Source organism: Phragmites australis, chromosome 11, assembly GCF_958298935.1.
Source record: "Phragmites australis chromosome 11, lpPhrAust1.1, whole genome shotgun sequence".
NCBI classification, from domain to species: domain Eukaryota; kingdom Viridiplantae; phylum Streptophyta; class Magnoliopsida; order Poales; family Poaceae; genus Phragmites; species Phragmites australis.
The window spans coordinates 17,771,223-17,789,745 of record NC_084931.1 but is presented as its reverse complement, the minus strand read 5'-3'; the positions used below and the strand labels follow the sequence as shown (position 1 = coordinate 17,789,745).

Here is an 18,523-nt window from a genome sequence, read left to right as displayed (position 1 = left end):
CAACAGTGCCTCTCCTGCCTACATGATGTAAACTTTCTCATCATTGAATACAAGATTTTCATTCTCCACTTTCTATCCCTACTTTTTAATTCTATTACAATACTCATATCGGGAAATATAGGGCTGCGTGTGCTTCAATGCAAAACAAACAAAAAAAAAACCCGGCAGAACAACACCAGATAGAAATTCTATCAAAAAATATGAAAAAACAAAAGGACCAGCGTAGTCATGTGTGTATGTGTGCGCTTTTTTTGTAGAACTAGAAAATCGGTTGATCACAGCAAACTAATTAGCTAACAATTAACAAAAACCTGGTAATTGGAGAAATAGGCCTGAACAACATGACCTAATTCCTAACAACACATTGAGACATCAAGTAAACCCTCGCATGTATGTCTACGACACATCAACATGTCACCCTAAGCTCTAACAAAGAGCAACGGCGCCTTTAGGGTTACGAGCTCTAACAAAATTGCCACGCCACAAGCGCTTTCAAGTCTGGTGTTGAGCTAAGGAGGCAAAACTAGCAACAATTTTGTGTGTAGTCATTTGGAAAATGAATTTTAAAAAAGCCACAGAGAAAAAGCAAAAGAAAAAATACAAGAAATTTACATCCCTATGATGCAATTAATTGTTGTCGAAAGCACTAGCAGCAAGCATGTCTCATCATCTGAAGGCTGTTGTCTTCTCACTGCGCAAGGAACACCACCAGGAGGCAGGAGACCTGAGCAGGATGATCGATGAAGCTTATGAGATTTCGTTCTTGTCCCCTTTCATAGTTCCAGAGGAGGACGGTTCACCACTTGAATCCGGTGAGGCAGCTGCCTGTTGTGGCTCCTTTAGAGAAGTGGGCATTCCTGAAACTTCCTGAAGAAAAGAGAGAGCAAACGATCTAAGTTAGCATCATGACTTATGAACTACAACAAGCATCAGGATTAATACTGCATTAAATAAAAAGAAAATATAACAGCTGGGAATTCTATCCTATTATTCAAAAGAAAATGCATATTAACAGCATGAACTGTACGTGCACAATACAGCCATTCCGCCAAATAAAAGCCGTGCATTTTGAATGCTCAAACGATTCATGCAGTTTACAAACTGACTAGTGCAGTCACTGATGCGCTGACCCATAATGACATGCACCTCACCTTACACCCTACAAGATTTGAGGAACTTCAGTATTGCATAGCCTGAACACAAAGACACAAATTTAGCGAAAGTACCACACTACTTTCGTCTGAGTCCTCCCACTTAAGATTAAATACACTGGAAGCTTAAATTGCTAAACAGGGTGACACTAGGGTGTTCTCAAGGAAGGATAAGCTCCTTTTGCACTGAATAGTGTGAACATGGTAATCATTTCAGATCCTTTTGAGTTGAAACACCTTGCAACAAAGTGGAGATTGTTTTTCTAGCCAAATGGCACACAAAGCATAAACCTCACAATCTAGTCTGTATTGAGGTATCTGCTGGATAATTACTACTCGAGGCGTAAATCTAAAATTGAGTTTCAAAAAGTTGGATCGACAAGCAAATCAATTAATTCCATCTCAGGTCCACAAGCAATAAGCAACATAATCGATCGACACCAGTGCAAAGTTTCATGACGAGGCTTCACTACCAAGGGAGGCATGCTTGAGCAGCAGCTGCGCACCCGAGGGATGCCCGGCTTGGCTGATGCGCCAACAGCCCCACCGGTGCCGATTTGAAGTTGGGTTAGGAGGTCTATCTAGTTGTTGGGCTATCCATACTATTGGTTATGATTTAGTTTCAGATTAGATTCATTTAGTACGGAAAGCCCTATTTAAAGGGCTAAGCGTCAATGATCAAAGGCAAGCAACAACAGGCCCCTTCCCGTCCCTCTTCCTCTAGCACCGCCAGCGCATCTCTCCTTGGCTACAAAGCCACCTAGCCACCAAGGTCCAATCAATGCTACCTTAAGCCATAATGGAGGAATCACAAATTCAACACTAAAGATAATAAATTTACCTTCATAAGGTGCAACCTGAGATCAGTTGGGCGAACGCCCTCACCAATGCACACCATAACAAACTGCGAATAGTGGAAAAGAACATCTGCAGCAGCTTGCTTCTTCTGTTCAGTCTGCAGCAAATAGCTCACCATAACAGCATATATCAGGCACAATTCCAAGTAAATTTATATATACGTATACGTAATTTTTAAATAAAAAAGGAAGTACTATGTTTCCCTGTCGATGGGGTTACATCCTCTACTCACACCCATTGTTCATATATTTCTTCATCCATCTTATTATTTATTTTCACAATAGTTGTTTATATTCTACAAGCTGAACTATTCCTCAGTAAGTCAAAACAGTTTTATGGCTCTATGAGATCACCTCTACACCCATTCTGAAGTTTGCATGCACGCCCACAAAGCATTGACAATAGCACACGATCAATTTCATTTAAACCAAGAATGTTAAATGAAAGGTGATTAGAAGCTGCTCAAACTTTGTCAAAACAAAAATACCCTTTGAATATTGTACTAGTCAAAGCTGTCATCAATCAACAAATCTACACAAGTAGAAGCAAAAACTCACCCAACAATGAGAAGACTATCTAATTCTTCCTATTTAACCGAACCCAATGAACATTATAGTAGTTACATATACCATTTGTGCATCTAGAAATTGGTAAATAAGGCCATAACTCTACATGTGTCTCAACTAGCACAAATTGATTTCAATAGAAATGAGGAAATACAGCAGCAGGAGAGCAAAAAACTGGAGCTCATTTGTTTCTTACTTCATAATCATCCTCAGAGGCCATAGAAGTGCTCCGTGCAGCCATTCTTAATCTATCTTCTTACTCTGTTAGGAGGAGAAGGGAACAGGTCAGAACAAGGGCGGGATCAACATGGAGCACGCCCGCACGGGGATTCAGCTGAACAACCCCCCCCCCCCCCCCCGCGCAACCCACCCACCCACCAAAAAATGGAAAATAAGTATACTGCTATGAGTACTCCATCAACGCTGGAAACAAATCCGCAACAAACTGGATGGATTGGAGAGGAAGAAAGATCTGGGTTTGGGGGCTCAGAGCAGAGAAAAGATCACGCGGAGCAAAACGGACAATCCATCCGAGGAAGCTAGGGCATCCTTACCAAAAAGAGAAGAAATCAAGACGAGACCGAATGAATCCCCACTCCACACCAGCCCAGGGGGATGACGGCTGCGAGGACACCTGCGAGGGAAGGGGAGAGAAGTGCAGTTGCGGTGGAGGGATGGCGTTTGATGGGGGCCTGCTACACGGTAGTTATCTGGTGGTCAGTCCCGAAACGGCAACACTTATTTTCTTTCTATTTTTGCGGAAAAGGCACCTTCTTCCTCGCTTCTTCACGACCCGGCCTGCCTCGCCGCCAGCCCCACCCCCACGCCCGCCTTGCCACTGCCGGGTCCCCTCGCTGCCGACGCCGCTCGTCTCGCTGCAGCCCGCCTTGCCAACAGGATGAGGAGAGGACGGAGACGCGGGCGCGAGTGTGGGAGAGGTAGGAAACGGTTCTGGGCGGCGACGCGTGGCTGGTGGTTCGCCCTCGGCCGATCGCGAGCTCGAGCCGGCGCTCACGCCGTCACGCGTGCGGCGTCGAGAGGAAGGAGAAAGAGGACAAGGACGTTCGTCGTGGGCTTTGCTGTGGCGCTAGTCAAGTTGGGCTGGGAAAAGAAAGGGGCCCAAGTACATAGCACAGTTGAACTATCTTTTTTTTTAACGGAACGGGCACAAAATAGTGCCTATTTATATTGATAAAGTAGAAAAAATATAAGGGGCAGCTCCGGAGACTACCTATAGAAAAACACCACCACAAAAAGCTAAAACAATAACCACGGTAACAACCATCACGATAATACCACCATAACAAGCTGAAACAACAGTGCCCAGTTGGAAAGAGCACAACACATGCCACACAGCACCACCGACAACAAAACGTTGGCCACCGACACACCAAGCCAACATGCCGCATCAACCACTACCTCCGAGACCACCTCATCGCCTTAGAGGCCACGCTGCCCCCGCATTGATTTGGTCGTCGCTAAGCGGGACCAGCCACCACAAGGTCAAGCTAGGCCACCGCCCACTGCCTTGCCACCACGGTGACTTTGATCACCGCACCAAGCTAATCGCTACCATGTAAGGCTAGCCCTCGCGGTCCGCCACTCACCGGCTTGCCACCATGCTGGACTACCCACCGCATCCATCACCCGTTGCCTTGTTCTCATGTCGTCCTTGGCCATCACACCGAACTAACCACTACCATGCAGGGCTAGCCACCACCCACTGCCACTAATGCATCTCTCATGGGACACCTCCCGCATATCTCTGCTGCACGCGGTCGCCAACACAACTCGTAGGTCACTACCCAACCTCACGGGCCGCGTCGCACAAGCTGTTTGAATCCAGATGACACGCCGATCGATGACAAGCCTCACCAATGCACCCTATAGGGCCACCACCATCGCAATGAAGCCAAGCACAGTTGTCCGTTGTCGAAATTGCCTGCAACAAAAGGAGCCTAAGGCTCCCTAGACTACATGGCATGATGGCTGGAACACAAGTAAAGGCATAAGCACACCAGTGGCAAAGCTAAAGCATGGTGGCAGAGCAAAAGCTTGGCGGCATGTGGCTACACGCGAGAAGGAAGCACGGGAGCGATGACATGCTAGCTAGGGGGTCTTACGCGAGGGGGCAGGAAGGTCACCGAGCATGGAAATGGCGAGAAGCTGGACGATAGCCGGTGATGCGATAGAGCGGTGGCGGTGGAGGAGGCTCAGCTACCAGCACGAGCGTGCTCCTGTCGGGCTTCTGGTCGAAGGAGGGCAGCATAGGGACGACAACATTCTCTAGGTGCTCCTCGGCAACTCGTGGGGGTAGAACATCAACGGCAAGGCCGCAACGACAGGAATGGCGGCGAAGGCGGCGCTATGGTGGTGGAAAATGGGGAGATATAGATAGATAGAGAGAGAGAGAGAGAGAGAGAGAGAGAGAGAGAGAGAGGATGAGGCGCTCTATTTATAGAGGGAGAGGGCGCTACAGAGTGGTGATGGGCGCGTCGCGTTGTCCTGGAGGAACAGGACAGGGGCCGGCGATGATATCTTTCCGTGACATGGCGGCACTGCGCCGGCCACGTGCGTGAGTCACGGAAGTCATGGGTTGTAGACGCTCAGAATGCATGTGCGGCAAAGCGGAGAGAGGAGAGAGAGCGAGAATGCAGGCAAGTAGCCGGGCATGCAATGCGGCAGCTGGATATTTCCCTAGGAGGAGCGGCTGTCACGGTGGCGAGTGGCACGGCGTCGCGTTAGAGAAGGAAGGAGAGAGCATGGTGGGCGATCGACAGACTGGGAGCACGTGCGAGAGCTAGGCTGGCAGCATGGTGGCGGACCAGGCGTAGGAGAAGAAAAGGGGGGAGAAGTCAGGCTGGCTGGGCTGTGCAAGGGAGAAAAGAGGGGGAGGGGAGTAGGGCCGGGCCGGCTGAGCACGGGCTGAACAGAGGGGGGGGGGGAAGAGAGATTCAGCCCAGGAGGAAAAAGAAAAAGAAAAGGAGTTTGGGGGTTTAAATTCAAATGGAGGTATTTGAATTTATTTTTAGAATTGGGTTTGGATTTGGTATAAATTCAATGGACACATTGGAATTGTAATTTGGATTTGGATCTTGAGACTTTGAAGATGATTTGAATTCAAATAGATTTGAGCTGAAGGAATCTAGGAACATATTTGAAATTGAGAGACATTCAATTTCAACCTCCGCACAAAGAACCACAAAACCCATAAACCAATGCATATGAATCAATTTAACATAGGGATTATTTTGAAAATAATTCTAGTGCATTTTGAAATAACTAGTTAACTTATTATATTTGAATATGTATTTTTCTTGATTTTAGTTGACTTTATTAATCACCAAAAGTTTTAATTTAGAGCGAAATTTGCAATTAATTAACATGTTAGAACTCAGGATGTTACAACATCCCCTAGGCGTCCATATGGCCTAAGCCACCCCTCGCCAGACTAGACGCCGCCATGCGGGTCTAACTGCCGCTAAGCACTTAGCCATTGCACAACTGTTGCACGCAAGCTGCCCGCCCGCTGCAGTCATCACGCTCGGGTTAGCTTGGAACCCATCGACCGCTGTCACATCATCGCCCTGGCCCTCATTCGCCCTGGCCACCAATTGTCTAATTGCACCCTCCCGAGCATCACCGAATGACATGGGCGGCGCCAACACATTGAAACACATCTGCCTCGTCAGACCATGCCACCGCACCAATGGTTTCTGGATCTGCACCCTGTCGCCCTCTTGGGTGGCATCACCATCGTCAAATGTGCGGCCTCCATAACACCGCTACAACCCCCCCCCCCCCCAAATAACGCCATGAGCCAGCACTATCCTGCCTCACTGACTGTCATTGTCAGGCTTGGGATCTGTGCATCGACCACCAACTTGGTACCCCGGGAGACCAGGAACATGCCCAGGAGCATCGGCGCCATTGCCGCGCCATCGAAATCACCCACCCACCCCCTCCCCGCCTGAAACGCTGCCCAATCGCCCTCGATCGTCGCGCGCCTCCGTGTCCTACCATAGCCGAGGTTCAAGGTCTGGAGAGCCGATGCCATCGCAGATTTGACAACCCCATGGTCGTCGACCTCTTGGCGGCGCCTCCCTACACTGCCTATCACCAGGATGTCGCCTCCCGCCATGCCGATCACCAGGGACCTCCATGGCGCTGGGAGGTATCCAGATCCGCCACCAAGAGGACCCCAAGGATCGGGCTAGCCCCACGAGTGCGAGAACCAACCCCGACGGAGGGGGAAGCCCCGCCGCTGCTGTCCTCGCTGCTGCATGGACTTTTGACTGCTGGCTCTAGCGGTGGTGAGGTGGAAGGGAGGGATTGGGGGTGGCACATCGAGAGGTTGGGGAGCCGCCCAAGTCGCCCCTGGGAGCAACGCGGGGGCAACTACATAACTTTATATGTTGCTGATAGCGGAAGTGGATGCCCAGTTTAACTATCTCCCTCTTAATAAAAAGTACATTTTAACTTTTTCTATTTCTCTTATTTGAGTTTGATTTTTGAAAGCTATTCTACAAAAATTCTCAAAAGTACTAAAGTTTGTCAGGGATCTCTAATTGAATTTGGCACCTTTTCGAGTTTTCTCAGAGTTTCAAAGAAGATGTTATGCATATGTAAATTATGATTTTTATAATGTATGAAAATGAAGGGAATCAACAAATTCTCTGAGAAATTTAAAATCATCAAAAATTAAAGACCTGAAACATTTTAAAAATATTCTGAGAAAGGGCCTAGACCAACCACCAGAAAAAGGAAACAAGAAATTGCACTTAAAAAATGTTGGGTCAATAAAGAATGTTCAATAAGATCTTCCCAAAAAAAATGTAATAAAAGTTCAAGTAGCATTTCTTCCAAAAAATGTTGAATGGGCAGGTGGAAAGTGCAAGAAATTAGGAGACAAAAAAGAATCCTCTTTATGGAGCAGTAGATTCTTTTTGGAGGTTAAAAGTGTAGAGAGCAAATAAGGATGGGCATTCCTCAAATAAATTTTTTGGAAATGTTCATAAATGTCTTTCTGTTAGGCACACAAGAAAATGTTGGATCCACCTTATATAAAAAAAAAGGTGTTGGATCAATAAAAATCCTCAACTAAAAAATGTTGAAAATCAACCCTTGCATCAAAAAGATGTTGAATCTATACAAAATGTTGATTCATGAAGTGAAGCAAGTCTAAAAATGTCAGATAAAAAGTATCAAATCAACACTTACAAAAAATAAATGTTAAGTGAGTAGAGGTCGAAATGGTTAGGTTTCAGAAACAATTGTGTCAACATTTAACAAAACATAATATTGAAGGAACATGTCTTGTAAATTGTTGAATCTATAATAACAAAAATGTTGAATAATTTTTTTTAAATCAATCCTTATCAAAAAAATGTTGAAAAGTAGGAGAGGAAAAGGAAGAAAATATGTAGAAAAGAAATGGGAGAAAAAATAAGTAAAATAAAATTGCACTAAATGTTTTATATGCGTTGAAAAAAGAGGAGCAAAAAATGAAAGGGAGAATAGAATTTAGAAAAAGAAGAAAGAAAGTGTTTAAATATAATGGGATCCATAGCTAATGCAACAATACCAGAAATAGGCCAAAAATAGAAAAAATGGACAGAAAAAATTAAGTGACATAGACAGCAAAGAATGTTTAAATAACAATGAAAACAGAAAATAAAAGAAAAAAGAAAAAAAAAGCCTACTAATCCTATCTTGCTCCAGTCCACGCACGCTACTGGACTCAAACGGAAAGAAAAGTTGTGGGCCGCACGTGACCAAAAAAAAGAGCCCACGGGGTCAGAACGCGAGAAGGTAGGCCAGCCCATAAACAGAAAGACTCAAGAGGAATCCATCTACTGGTCTAGAACGAAAGCTGACCACTACTTAAAGCAAGTAGTGGTTAATCTCTAGATAGAAAAGGTGGGAATTTTTTCTTTAATATTTTCAAAATATATGTCCGTTTAAAATAGTAGGTATAGTCTATTGTTGTCTAATGACCGAGAATAAGATTTCACCCATTGAACAAGTGAGATCTTATAGTCCTGACAGTTAGTGTATTTAATAATCGATTACTGCAATATCTCACCTGTTCATTAGGAAAGAACATGATCTTGCCTGCTGAGCGGGTGTGAACTTCATCTCGTCCAGTGAAGGGGCAAGATCTTCATGTGCTACGACGCTGAGCGGGCCTATCTAAAAGGTCTCGTTCGTTCAGTGGGTGAGATCTTTTGAATATATAATTTGGCCGTATTGGCCTTGCCGACGTCAGCTGGTCATTTCATTCCAGCTGAGCCGAGAGGGAGGAAGGAGAGAAGAGGGGAGAGAGGGGAAGGGAGGGGAGAGGAAATTTTATGGTGAAGTCCTGTCAGAGAAAAGAGCTATATTTTTTCTCTGATTTTTTATAAACCCGGTAGAATAGCCACTAGTGCTAGATTTTAACATAGGTTAGATGTTAGATAGAGGATTTTTTTTACAAATCTGGTAGGATAGTCACTAGACATAGGTTAGAATGCAGATCTAATTTTAGAATCAGGGTTAGACATAGTTTAGCAACTAGATCGTGTTTGTATGTATATTTTATAATTAGATGTAGTATTTAGGCTTATATTAGGTATTAGATGTAGGATTTAGACATAGTTTAGTCACAACTGATGAGGTGTTTGATGTAGCGACTCGAAGATATTTTGTTTCAGTATAGATTACGTATTGGGCTATGTGTGTAATGAATTTTTCATTGTAGATATAGTTTTATATAATTATTTCTATTCTATCACAATAATGTTAGGATTTTTGTCGATGGTTGCTGCTAGGTATGTTGGATATGTTGCAGTTTGAGATTTTTTATGGGGACAATAAAATAGTATATGGTCCGAAAGGGGTAGTACTATCCTTATTTCAGTCAATGGATAAGGGTATCTCTAGATCTATACACAAAAGTGTCAGACACTTGTACGCCTAGTTGATACGGAGTTTCAAAATTGACCCGAGGTTCAAGAGTTGACCATTAACATTATGAGTAACCGAGTGAGAGATGGTGTGTACTGAGAGGTGTGCCCGCTCAAGAAAGATAAAGTGTGGAAAAGGTACCTGCAGGATGTTGTGCACGGAGGTTGGCCTCCTATGTTGCTTGTGTAATAGAAAAATAAGGAGACATTTTGGGAGATGCAGGGTGGGGGTACGCGGAGGAGGAGGGTGATGAGGAAGAGTTTGATGTTGATGTCAATCCGGATGGTGCACATTCATCGGATTATCCAACTGAACCGACAGGTGAAGCAAACGATGAGGAACAAAACTCTTCTCTAATTGAACAGATGGAATAGAATGATCTTGAGGCTAACAAATCTCCTGAGTATGACATCTCGTATGATGAGGATGAGGCTCCTGTTCCCGTGAAATAGAACAATCCCAACTTTAATAATCTTGTGGTCAATGAGGGGAATTAGGTAGCCTGGGAGTATACGCAGAATGGAGTGACCCAGGGTGCTAGGTATCTTACCAGTCAGTCCATGAAGAATGATGTGACTGAATGGGTAATATGGCTTCGACGACAATTTTATATTGTCAAGTTAAGTAAGGAGAAATATGATGTCAAGTGCTTAAAGGAGGGTTGCCTGTGGCGGGTGCACAGCTTCAGGGGAAGTGGGTTTAGTATTAGGGGGTGTCGATTGTGATCGAACACACTTGCATGATGGACAAACTTGAATCCAATCACATAAACATCACCTTAGCCTTTGTAATGTGATTTACGCTCCAATTGCGAACAACCTGAACTACGAATCAAGGTCCATAATTAGACAAATTGAGAAGGAATACAAGTATACTATTAGCTACAATAAGGCTTAGAGAGTGAAGAGGAAGGCAATTGAGATGAGGTTCAGAACCTACGAAGCGTCATATGAAAAAACCTTCCACACTTGCTGCAGACCATTACTCAAAGGAACCTAGGGACGTATTACGACATTAACAAGTATGAATTGTTGTCCAAACCTGGCAAGTTTATCCTGAAGTGATGCTTCTTCGTATTAGGAGCATGTATTGAAGCTTTCAAGAATTGTCAGCCTATCCTGTGCATCGATGGTACTTTCTTTATCGGTAAGTACACGGGACAGATCCTGACTGCTATTGGGGTTGATGGGAACAACCAAGTTCTATCATTTTGCCTTTGCATTTGTGGAGAGTGAGAGCACCACCATCTGGTATTGGTTTTTGTACTGCGTGAGGATGATAATTGTTGGTGCTTGGCCAAACGTGTGTCTTATACATGACCGGCATGCTAGGATGCTCGCGGTAATTCTGGATCTACAAAATGGAATGGCCGATAGCTTGATTGGACTTGTATGACCAGATCTGCAGAGTATGCGGTACATGAGTCATTTGGGTGCAAACTTCTTCCACTGATTCAAGAATAAGAACCTCACGAACATGTTTAACAGGTTGTGTGGTCAGAACCAGCAACAGAAGTTTGATGCTCTTTGGAAGACACTGGATGAGCTAACGAAGAAGCAAACGTAGGAGCGTACAGGGAGGCCTGTGAGGGGACTAGAGGATGAACTAGTACCTCTTGAGTCTCTGCCAAAGGACAATGAAGCTGGTGCCACGCCGAGGAACGGGTTATCTACCAGGTCATTTAGCGAGTGGATTGAGAATGGGTCGAAGGATAAGTGGGCTCTTCTATATGACATAAATGAGGTTAGGTACGGCATTATGACTATAAATTTAACAGAGGTTTGAAATGTATGAGGGAGTTACCGCCAGAAGGGATTGTAGAGTTCATACTTTAAGGGACTTGTAACTATTTCAGAGACCGCTATGCAGTGGCACACATGGTGCTAAATGATGCTCGTCTGATTTATGGGATGAAGATGACCAAGTACATGGAAGAGAAGATGAAGAAGGCAAAGATGCACTGGGTGAAGATCATTGGAACTACACAGCACATATACGAAATTCTATGCAGGGACAAAGGAAGGAGGGGGCAAACATGAGAGAGTTATTCAAGAGTGCACCATCTTCGTTGACAGGTGTGTTTGCACCTACTACAAGCCAATTCTACTGCAAAAGCTATGCTCCGATGTGATTGCCGCGTGTGCTATGATAGGGATGAGGACCCAGAGGTACGTCTCTAACTACTTCAAGAAAGAAGCTATATTATTTATGGTTCTTTCACAAAGGAATCTAGGCCCAATTGTTTGTTCATCCCTGATGTCAATAAGATGAAGAAGAATAAGGGATGACGTAGGACTACGAGGCTCTGTAATGACATGGATGAAGTAGAAGCTGGGCGTCGCATGAAATTGTACAGCAAGTGCAATGGAATAGGACACACTTACAAAAAATGCACCGTTGGTGTCATAAGTGTGAACCCCGCTAAAGCACGTCCTTCCAGGTCAGGTGTAGATGGAAAACGTCCTCGTTGTCATCGATCGCCAGCTTCGACAACTCATTGAGATCGATTAATATTGTAATTTATAGTGTGATGGATATTCGTGTGCACAACATTGTACTTTATTGTGTTAGTACTGAGACTGTCACTATGTACAAGATTGTAACATGTTAGCTTGTGATTTGTTCACATATTTGTGTATGATTTGAACAATCTATTATGTCATATTATATGTTGGATACTTACTTATTCAGTTCCTAGAAATAAGGACTAGTCTAAACCAGGTCTAGACTGGTCGACACTTCTTCCTTTGTGTTTGTTTTGCATATAAGAATGAAAATAACTTGTGAAATTGTAGTATGGCGCAGTTGGATCTGCTTGACCCTTAGCTCGACGTTGGGCACCGTTCGTACCACATCACGGTGCAGGCTGAGGAGCTCCCAATACTATGACCTCATGTGCCGGATGAGCTCATGAGGATTGACGAGCGATGGATCCTGAGGTTTTAACAATTTGAATTTAATGTTTCATACGGATTTTTATCAGTATTCATCACTAAATGTATTATGTTTGCAGGTTGTGTGCTGCTGGCCTACTTTCGTTGTGTCGGCTGGTGGAGGTGGACGCATTAGTGGGGCCTCGGAGGCGGCCCTAGTCAACAAGTGGCATCCCAAGACGCGCACGTTCCACCTCCCGTGCGGTGAGATGACACCCACACTCGAGGACCTCTTGCTCGTGATGGGCCTGCCTTGTGCGGGTGCCACTATTGTGGCTAGGGATGTGGGTGTGGGCTGGCACAATGAATTGTTGGCATGCTTCTCCATTGTTGAACAGAGGGACGATATAGCCTCGTTAAGGGATTTTCTAGGGACCGAGAAGCACGGCCCGATGAAGGCCTTTCTCATTTAGTTTGTGGTATGTATATCTTGTACTATTTTCTCATCTCCTTTAAGTTATTAATGGATGAAGATAATTGTACTTGTTCCTTTTTTGATAGGCGAACAACATCCACCCACTGGCATGCAACGAGGACGTCACTCGCCACCTAGAGGCGTACCTCATGTGGTTGCTCGGGTAAGTCATGTTCACTAAGACCCACGACAACATGATCTCAAGAAGCATGTTCCCCTATACTAGAGAGGTTGCTGACGCTGACCCGAGGAAGGTCTCGCAATACAACTAGGCTTCAGCTGTGCTGGCTGCAACGTACCGTGGCTTGTGCGATACTTGCCCGAAGACCAACAACAACGTGATCCTCACCGAGTGTCCCCTGCTGCTTCAGATGTGGTCGTACGAGTGCATTGCCATCGGCAGGCCTATTGTCAACCATAGCGCGTACTATTTCCCTACAGATGGCATCGACGACCCTACCATGGGGTTGTTGTGGTGCAGACATAGGGTAAGTGTTATGATATTTGTGTACGTATATGTTCACTACTTCCTTGTTAGTTTCTTTAACTTATTTTGGTTGCACAGTCGAGTTGATCCAGCATGCAAACACACTGCGCATACCCGAACTTCGTTCACTAGTTCAATGAGTTGACGGTGAACTGTGTCCGCTAGAGGCTGTACACGAAGGATGAGGTATTTTGACGTGCTCCACTTGCACTTTTGGTGCTTTGCTTACTCGATCAGGAGTACTAGCTCACAACTTGAGCCCTCGTTTACGACATCTACATTGAAGAATACTCACTGCATCACGTGATGCGGTAATTTGGGAAGTTCCAAGCATTCCTGTCACGTCCCAAATCCGTAATTACGTAATTAATCCTAATCATGCTTTATAAGCATTAGGTTTAATTTTGAATAATTTTGTTTTGGAGCATTAGAGCACTTGGCTTTAAGTCAATTGGATGAGAGAAGAAAATTCGGGAGAGAAAGAAATGAATTCACAATTGAAACAGACTTATTCTCTAATATGTGGACCTCACCCAGTGGGCCAACCACCCTTCACTCTCTTAGGCTTTAGCCCACCTGCCCTCTCTCTCTCTCTCTCTCTCACTCACTCTCTCACCTGAGCTTTCTCTCCTCTCCAACCGGCCAAGCCAAAGGAGCCCCTCCCTCTCTCAAGCACTCCCTCCTTCTCCACAAAATCCCACCTCAAGAGAAGGAATCGAGGTATGCATGTGTTACTAATACGATCCTTATCTCCTAAGTTCCTCATCCATCCAATTCATTTTCATTTTTCGAAGGATTCGAGCCGATTTTAATATCTCATGGTGTTCTTGGATGAAGCACGAGGAGTACCGGTGTTCTTCCTCTTCCCAAGCTTGTCTACCTTCCACCGATAGTCACCAACCTCGACAAAGCATCTTGGGTGAGTCTCTTAGGCTCCCGTGGAAAGGATGCGAGTTTTGGTGGGTTGATTTCGAGTTTGGAGCTAAGTTTGCGAAGTTTTTGAGTTCTTGAGCTTTGGAGCAAAAAGAGAGGATTCAAATGAGTTTTGTGCTAGGAATCATGTTTCTAGGTTAGTGAGTGAGTTCTAGACTCCATGAACTATCTCAAACATATCTCCCTTTGGTTTAGAGAGGCTCGCAAATCAAATCAGCTGAGTTTTCCCCCTCGAAACAACCTCTCTGGACAACTCAGATAGTCCGAGTAGAACCCGGATAGTTCGGGTAGCCCAGTGAAAACCCCGATGAATCATGCTAAAAAATAGTTAGGGTTTAGGTGCAAGTTGAGTCTAGAACCTTTTGTATAGTGTATAGATATGTTTATGTAGGATAGATTTAATGTGCAAGTTGAATCGGTCGAAAAAAATGTTGCAAAACATGTATTCTACAGGAACCAAGAGATTCCGGGTCACAACACGGAGGTTCTAAGTGATCCTAACCAAAAATACCTGAGGACCCACACTCGGAGCTTCACTTGGAGACTATGGAACCTGGAGATTCTAGGTGATCCTAACAAAAAATACCCAAGGATCCCCACCTGGAGGTTCACCCGAAGACTCCGGAACCCAGAGGTTCTGAGTTCAACCTGGAGTCTCTAGCCTCATGTTAACTTTCCGAAGTCATTTAGATCGCAAAGTTTGCTATTATTTTCGCATGTCTTGCACTGTTAGCTTGTTATGCATATAGTAACATACATTGTTGTACTTCATTCATGCTTATCATTGCACACGTTCTTCTTTAGTGAGCGAGGATCCGAAGCATGATGCGGGTGTGGTTGAAGGTGACACCGAGCCACATAGGTTCTATGAATCCTGTGTGGGTAGCATCAGACAGCCGCCTGAGCAGCAAGGCAAGCATCTAAGCATATTTCTCCTATTAATTTGGATTATATGTGTCTAATATGATAACATATGTTTATGTACGTTATCCATGTTATTGAGTTGATGTTAGGTTTTGTATGGATAGAACCTAATGTTGATACATTACACCCCATCTTGAGTCATTGGTGATCCATCTCCTTGTAACCGAGGTTTAACTTGATGATGGTCTAGTTTAAAAGTTAACTGAAATGCTTAGCCATGCATAGATTCTTCGGTAGAAGCCGAGGCCATGCATAGATTCTTCGATAGAAGCCGAGCGGTGATTCAACTCCATTCACGAGCTATATGCTTTAATTACTGTCATGTTGATAATAATGTTGGGTTGATGGTATTGTTTGGTTGAGTAGTGAGGATAAGGCGAGATGTGGGCGGTGTTAAGGGTGTTTTTCCTGCCCTGATGTGGAGTTCCCGGGGTAGGTCGGGAAAGGAATATAAACATCATAGACCGCTTGCGTCGCTTAAGCAACAATCATTGTTGCAGTTGGCTCTAGCACTTACCGTATTTACCACATGTTGATTTAATAGTAAGATAAGCTGAATACCTCTGGAGCTATAATCATTTGAGCTTGCACATCGACGGTGTGAGCGTGCAGGCTTGTAAGAGACACTTGAGGTTGCTCCAAGAGTTAACCTAAGTGGGCTCCTCACTGAGCGATGTCCGATTCATATGGTTAGGGCTTATTTGGAAAGGTTGGCACAAGTACCCCCTTAGGTGGACCTGTATGGTCACTCAAGCCGTATGGTCCTTGAGTCTTGTGGGTAAAGTTGTACCCCCTGCAGGGTGTAAAAATATTTTGAAGTGTCGTACTCTCGGTCATAAGTATGCTTTTGTCCATTTATTGCGGTCGTAGAGTTTCAAGTTTGGTTTGAAATGGTTGTTGAGTTGAGATGGGTATTTACAGATATTATTATTATGGTTCCTTTTACATATATGTTTAGTCAATGGTTATAGGTTAGATAGTTGTGTTGGTTAAGTCTTGATGCACACACATGTTTTTGTCAAATTTTGCTTTTGGATATAAATTTACTTAACCATGTGGTTGTATTGTTGCTAACATCCTAATTCATAATCCTTAGAGTCAGGTTATCTGTAAGTACCCAATATAGATTAAGTCTTGCGAGTACCTTTATACTCACACTGCTCTTTCAAGTGCTACTGGCCATGAGGAGTTGGTATTTAGCTACTTCACGCCCATCAAGGTTGGTGATGAGCATGAGTAGGCAACTACTCGGATGTCGTGATTTTGTGATGGGGCCTAAGGGCATATGGCTCCATCCTCTTTTTGTTGTTCATAGTTTTAGCTTCCGTTGTATAGTTCTCTTTGGTCTAGAAGTTGATTAGTTTCAATCTTCTTCTAGCTCTCTTTTGCTGTAAATTGTAAGAAATTATGGATGCTTAAGAACTTGTAATATAATTTAATTACTCGCTCTTGTTAAGCTTTGTTGTGATGTGATATGTTGGAAATGCATGTGTTCTGATCTTGGGCACAAAACACGTGCTGGGACTACCGAAGCGGTATTTTGATTAATCATTCAAGTCGTGATTAAGTAAATGATTGATTTAATGATTAATTAGAATACTATTTAGATGGTTCCTTGCAGCGCCCCCTACAGCTGACTAAGACGATGCCCATCAACATACACAGGTGCGTACATTGTAATTACATTTTCATAAGTCTCACATATACATCTATTTTCACGTACAAATGCTTTTATAGGTTGATGCGGAGGGGGGCTCATTCCACGCGCACTTTTGCGTCACGTGTGCAGAGGTGGATTGATGAATGGGATCAAGTTGTGGAGCATGTCATGGATGAGGATCGGCCACACTCTGAGGAGGCGTACTATCACACCCAGAATTTCAGGTTTCTCAAATTTCTAAAAAATTTCAAGATTAGTATTAGATTAAATAATTAGAATAGAAAAAAAAAATCCTATTTTCTAAATTCAAATTCAAATTTGAATAAGGTTATTATTTTTTTGAATGCATTCATGCTGATAAATAGACATTTAGGTTTTATTTTGAGTTGTTGATTTTCTCTGGATTTTATTTGAGCTTCTTTGGAGTTTATTTGAATTCTTTTGAGTTATTTAAAATTTCAAAAGTTCTAAAATGTTTTCATAAGTTCAAAATATTTTATTCAGCTTCTAAAATATTTTCAAAAGCTTGTTGAAATTTTCTAGAAATTTCTAGGCTTTATTTGGTATTTTATTTGGATTTTTATTGCTTTCTTCTTTTCTAGAAATTCCCAAAATAAAAAGAAACCCAACCCAATTCCCCCTGGGCCAACTGAAGCCAGCCCAGCCACCACCCCACTCCTTTCTAGCCTCCTCTTCCCTCTTCCGCCTTGGCTGGCCCGAGCTAGCCTGTTTTTCCCCGCCGCTCTCTTCCTTCTCGCCTAAGCTCGGCCACCCCAGCCCATCCACCTGCGCCCCGCCTCCTCTCTCCCAGGCCGCGCGTGCACCTTATCCTGACGCCACATCTACTGCACCTGATGGCACATCGCGCTCGCTTTCGCCTTCTTTGCACACCGACACATGGGGCCACACCCTTCGTCGTCTCCGACCCGGACTCCCGACCGAGCCCGAGCCAACAACGCCGCCGCCTCTCTCCCCTATCTTGGCATGCACGCCATGAAGGCCGCATATAAATAGCGGCCGAGCAAGCCGTCTCGTATCTAGTCTTAATTCCACTGAGATCCCCGCTTCTCACGCCCTATTTCGCCGAGTCAGCCGAAGCCTAGCCGTCGCCTTCGCCATCCCTCGGTTGAGCTCGATGTCGCGCCCACCGTGTTTTGCCATCGCCGCCCCATCCTCGAGCTTTGCTGTCATCTGTTGAGCACTCCCGTGCCCTCGCTCTTGCCTCCCGGCCATCAGAGCGACCTCCCCGATATGCTCCCGTACGCAGCCGCCGCCTCCTCCGTCGCCGACCACCTTCCCATGCCGTGTCGCCCGAGGTAAGCCTCCAAACGAGTTCCCCTCGCACTCCCGAAGCTCCTCTGCCGCTCGCTGTTGAAAACCGACACCAGCGACGAGGATTTCGCCGAACTCCGGCGAGCCTTCACCTTGTCCAAGCTCCCTCCATCATACGAACTCGAGCCGCCGGCTGAATCCCATCGCTATCTCACCTCAGTCATCCAATCTAAGATCAAAGGCCATGATTAGATCCTTCTGATACCTCTTCATCCACCAATAGGAACTCAACACGTGTCACTCAATAAATTCAGTCAGCTCAGTTTGCCACATCATCATCCACATCAGCATCTTTGCCCACATGTCATCCTTGTTTTGG

The 18,523-nt window shown here is 44.6% G+C and overlaps 1 protein-coding gene across 4 annotated transcripts; it reads right to left on the bottom strand.

The window, feature by feature from the left end:
- Window positions 1-524: 524 nt before the first annotated feature.
- On the bottom strand, window positions 525-3,651 carry LOC133884565 (uncharacterized). Of its 4 annotated transcripts, none has more exons than XM_062324021.1 (5): window positions 3,346-3,646; window positions 3,130-3,270; window positions 2,772-2,836; window positions 1,993-2,106; window positions 525-867 (listed from the first exon to the last, which is right to left on the bottom strand). In XM_062324021.1, the coding sequence occupies exons 3-5, from the start codon at window positions 2,814-2,816 to the stop codon at window positions 748-750; spliced, it is 279 nt and encodes a 92-aa protein (XP_062180005.1). In that variant the 5' UTR covers window positions 2,817-2,836; window positions 3,130-3,270; window positions 3,346-3,646; the 3' UTR covers window positions 525-747. The 4 variants fall into 4 exon arrangements, with proteins under 4 accessions (XP_062180005.1, XP_062180003.1, XP_062180006.1 ...); XM_062324019.1 differs by having other exon boundaries at window positions 3,130-3,267; XM_062324022.1 differs by lacking the exon at window positions 3,130-3,270 and having other exon boundaries at window positions 3,346-3,651.
- Window positions 3,652-18,523: the final 14,872 nt, after the last annotated feature.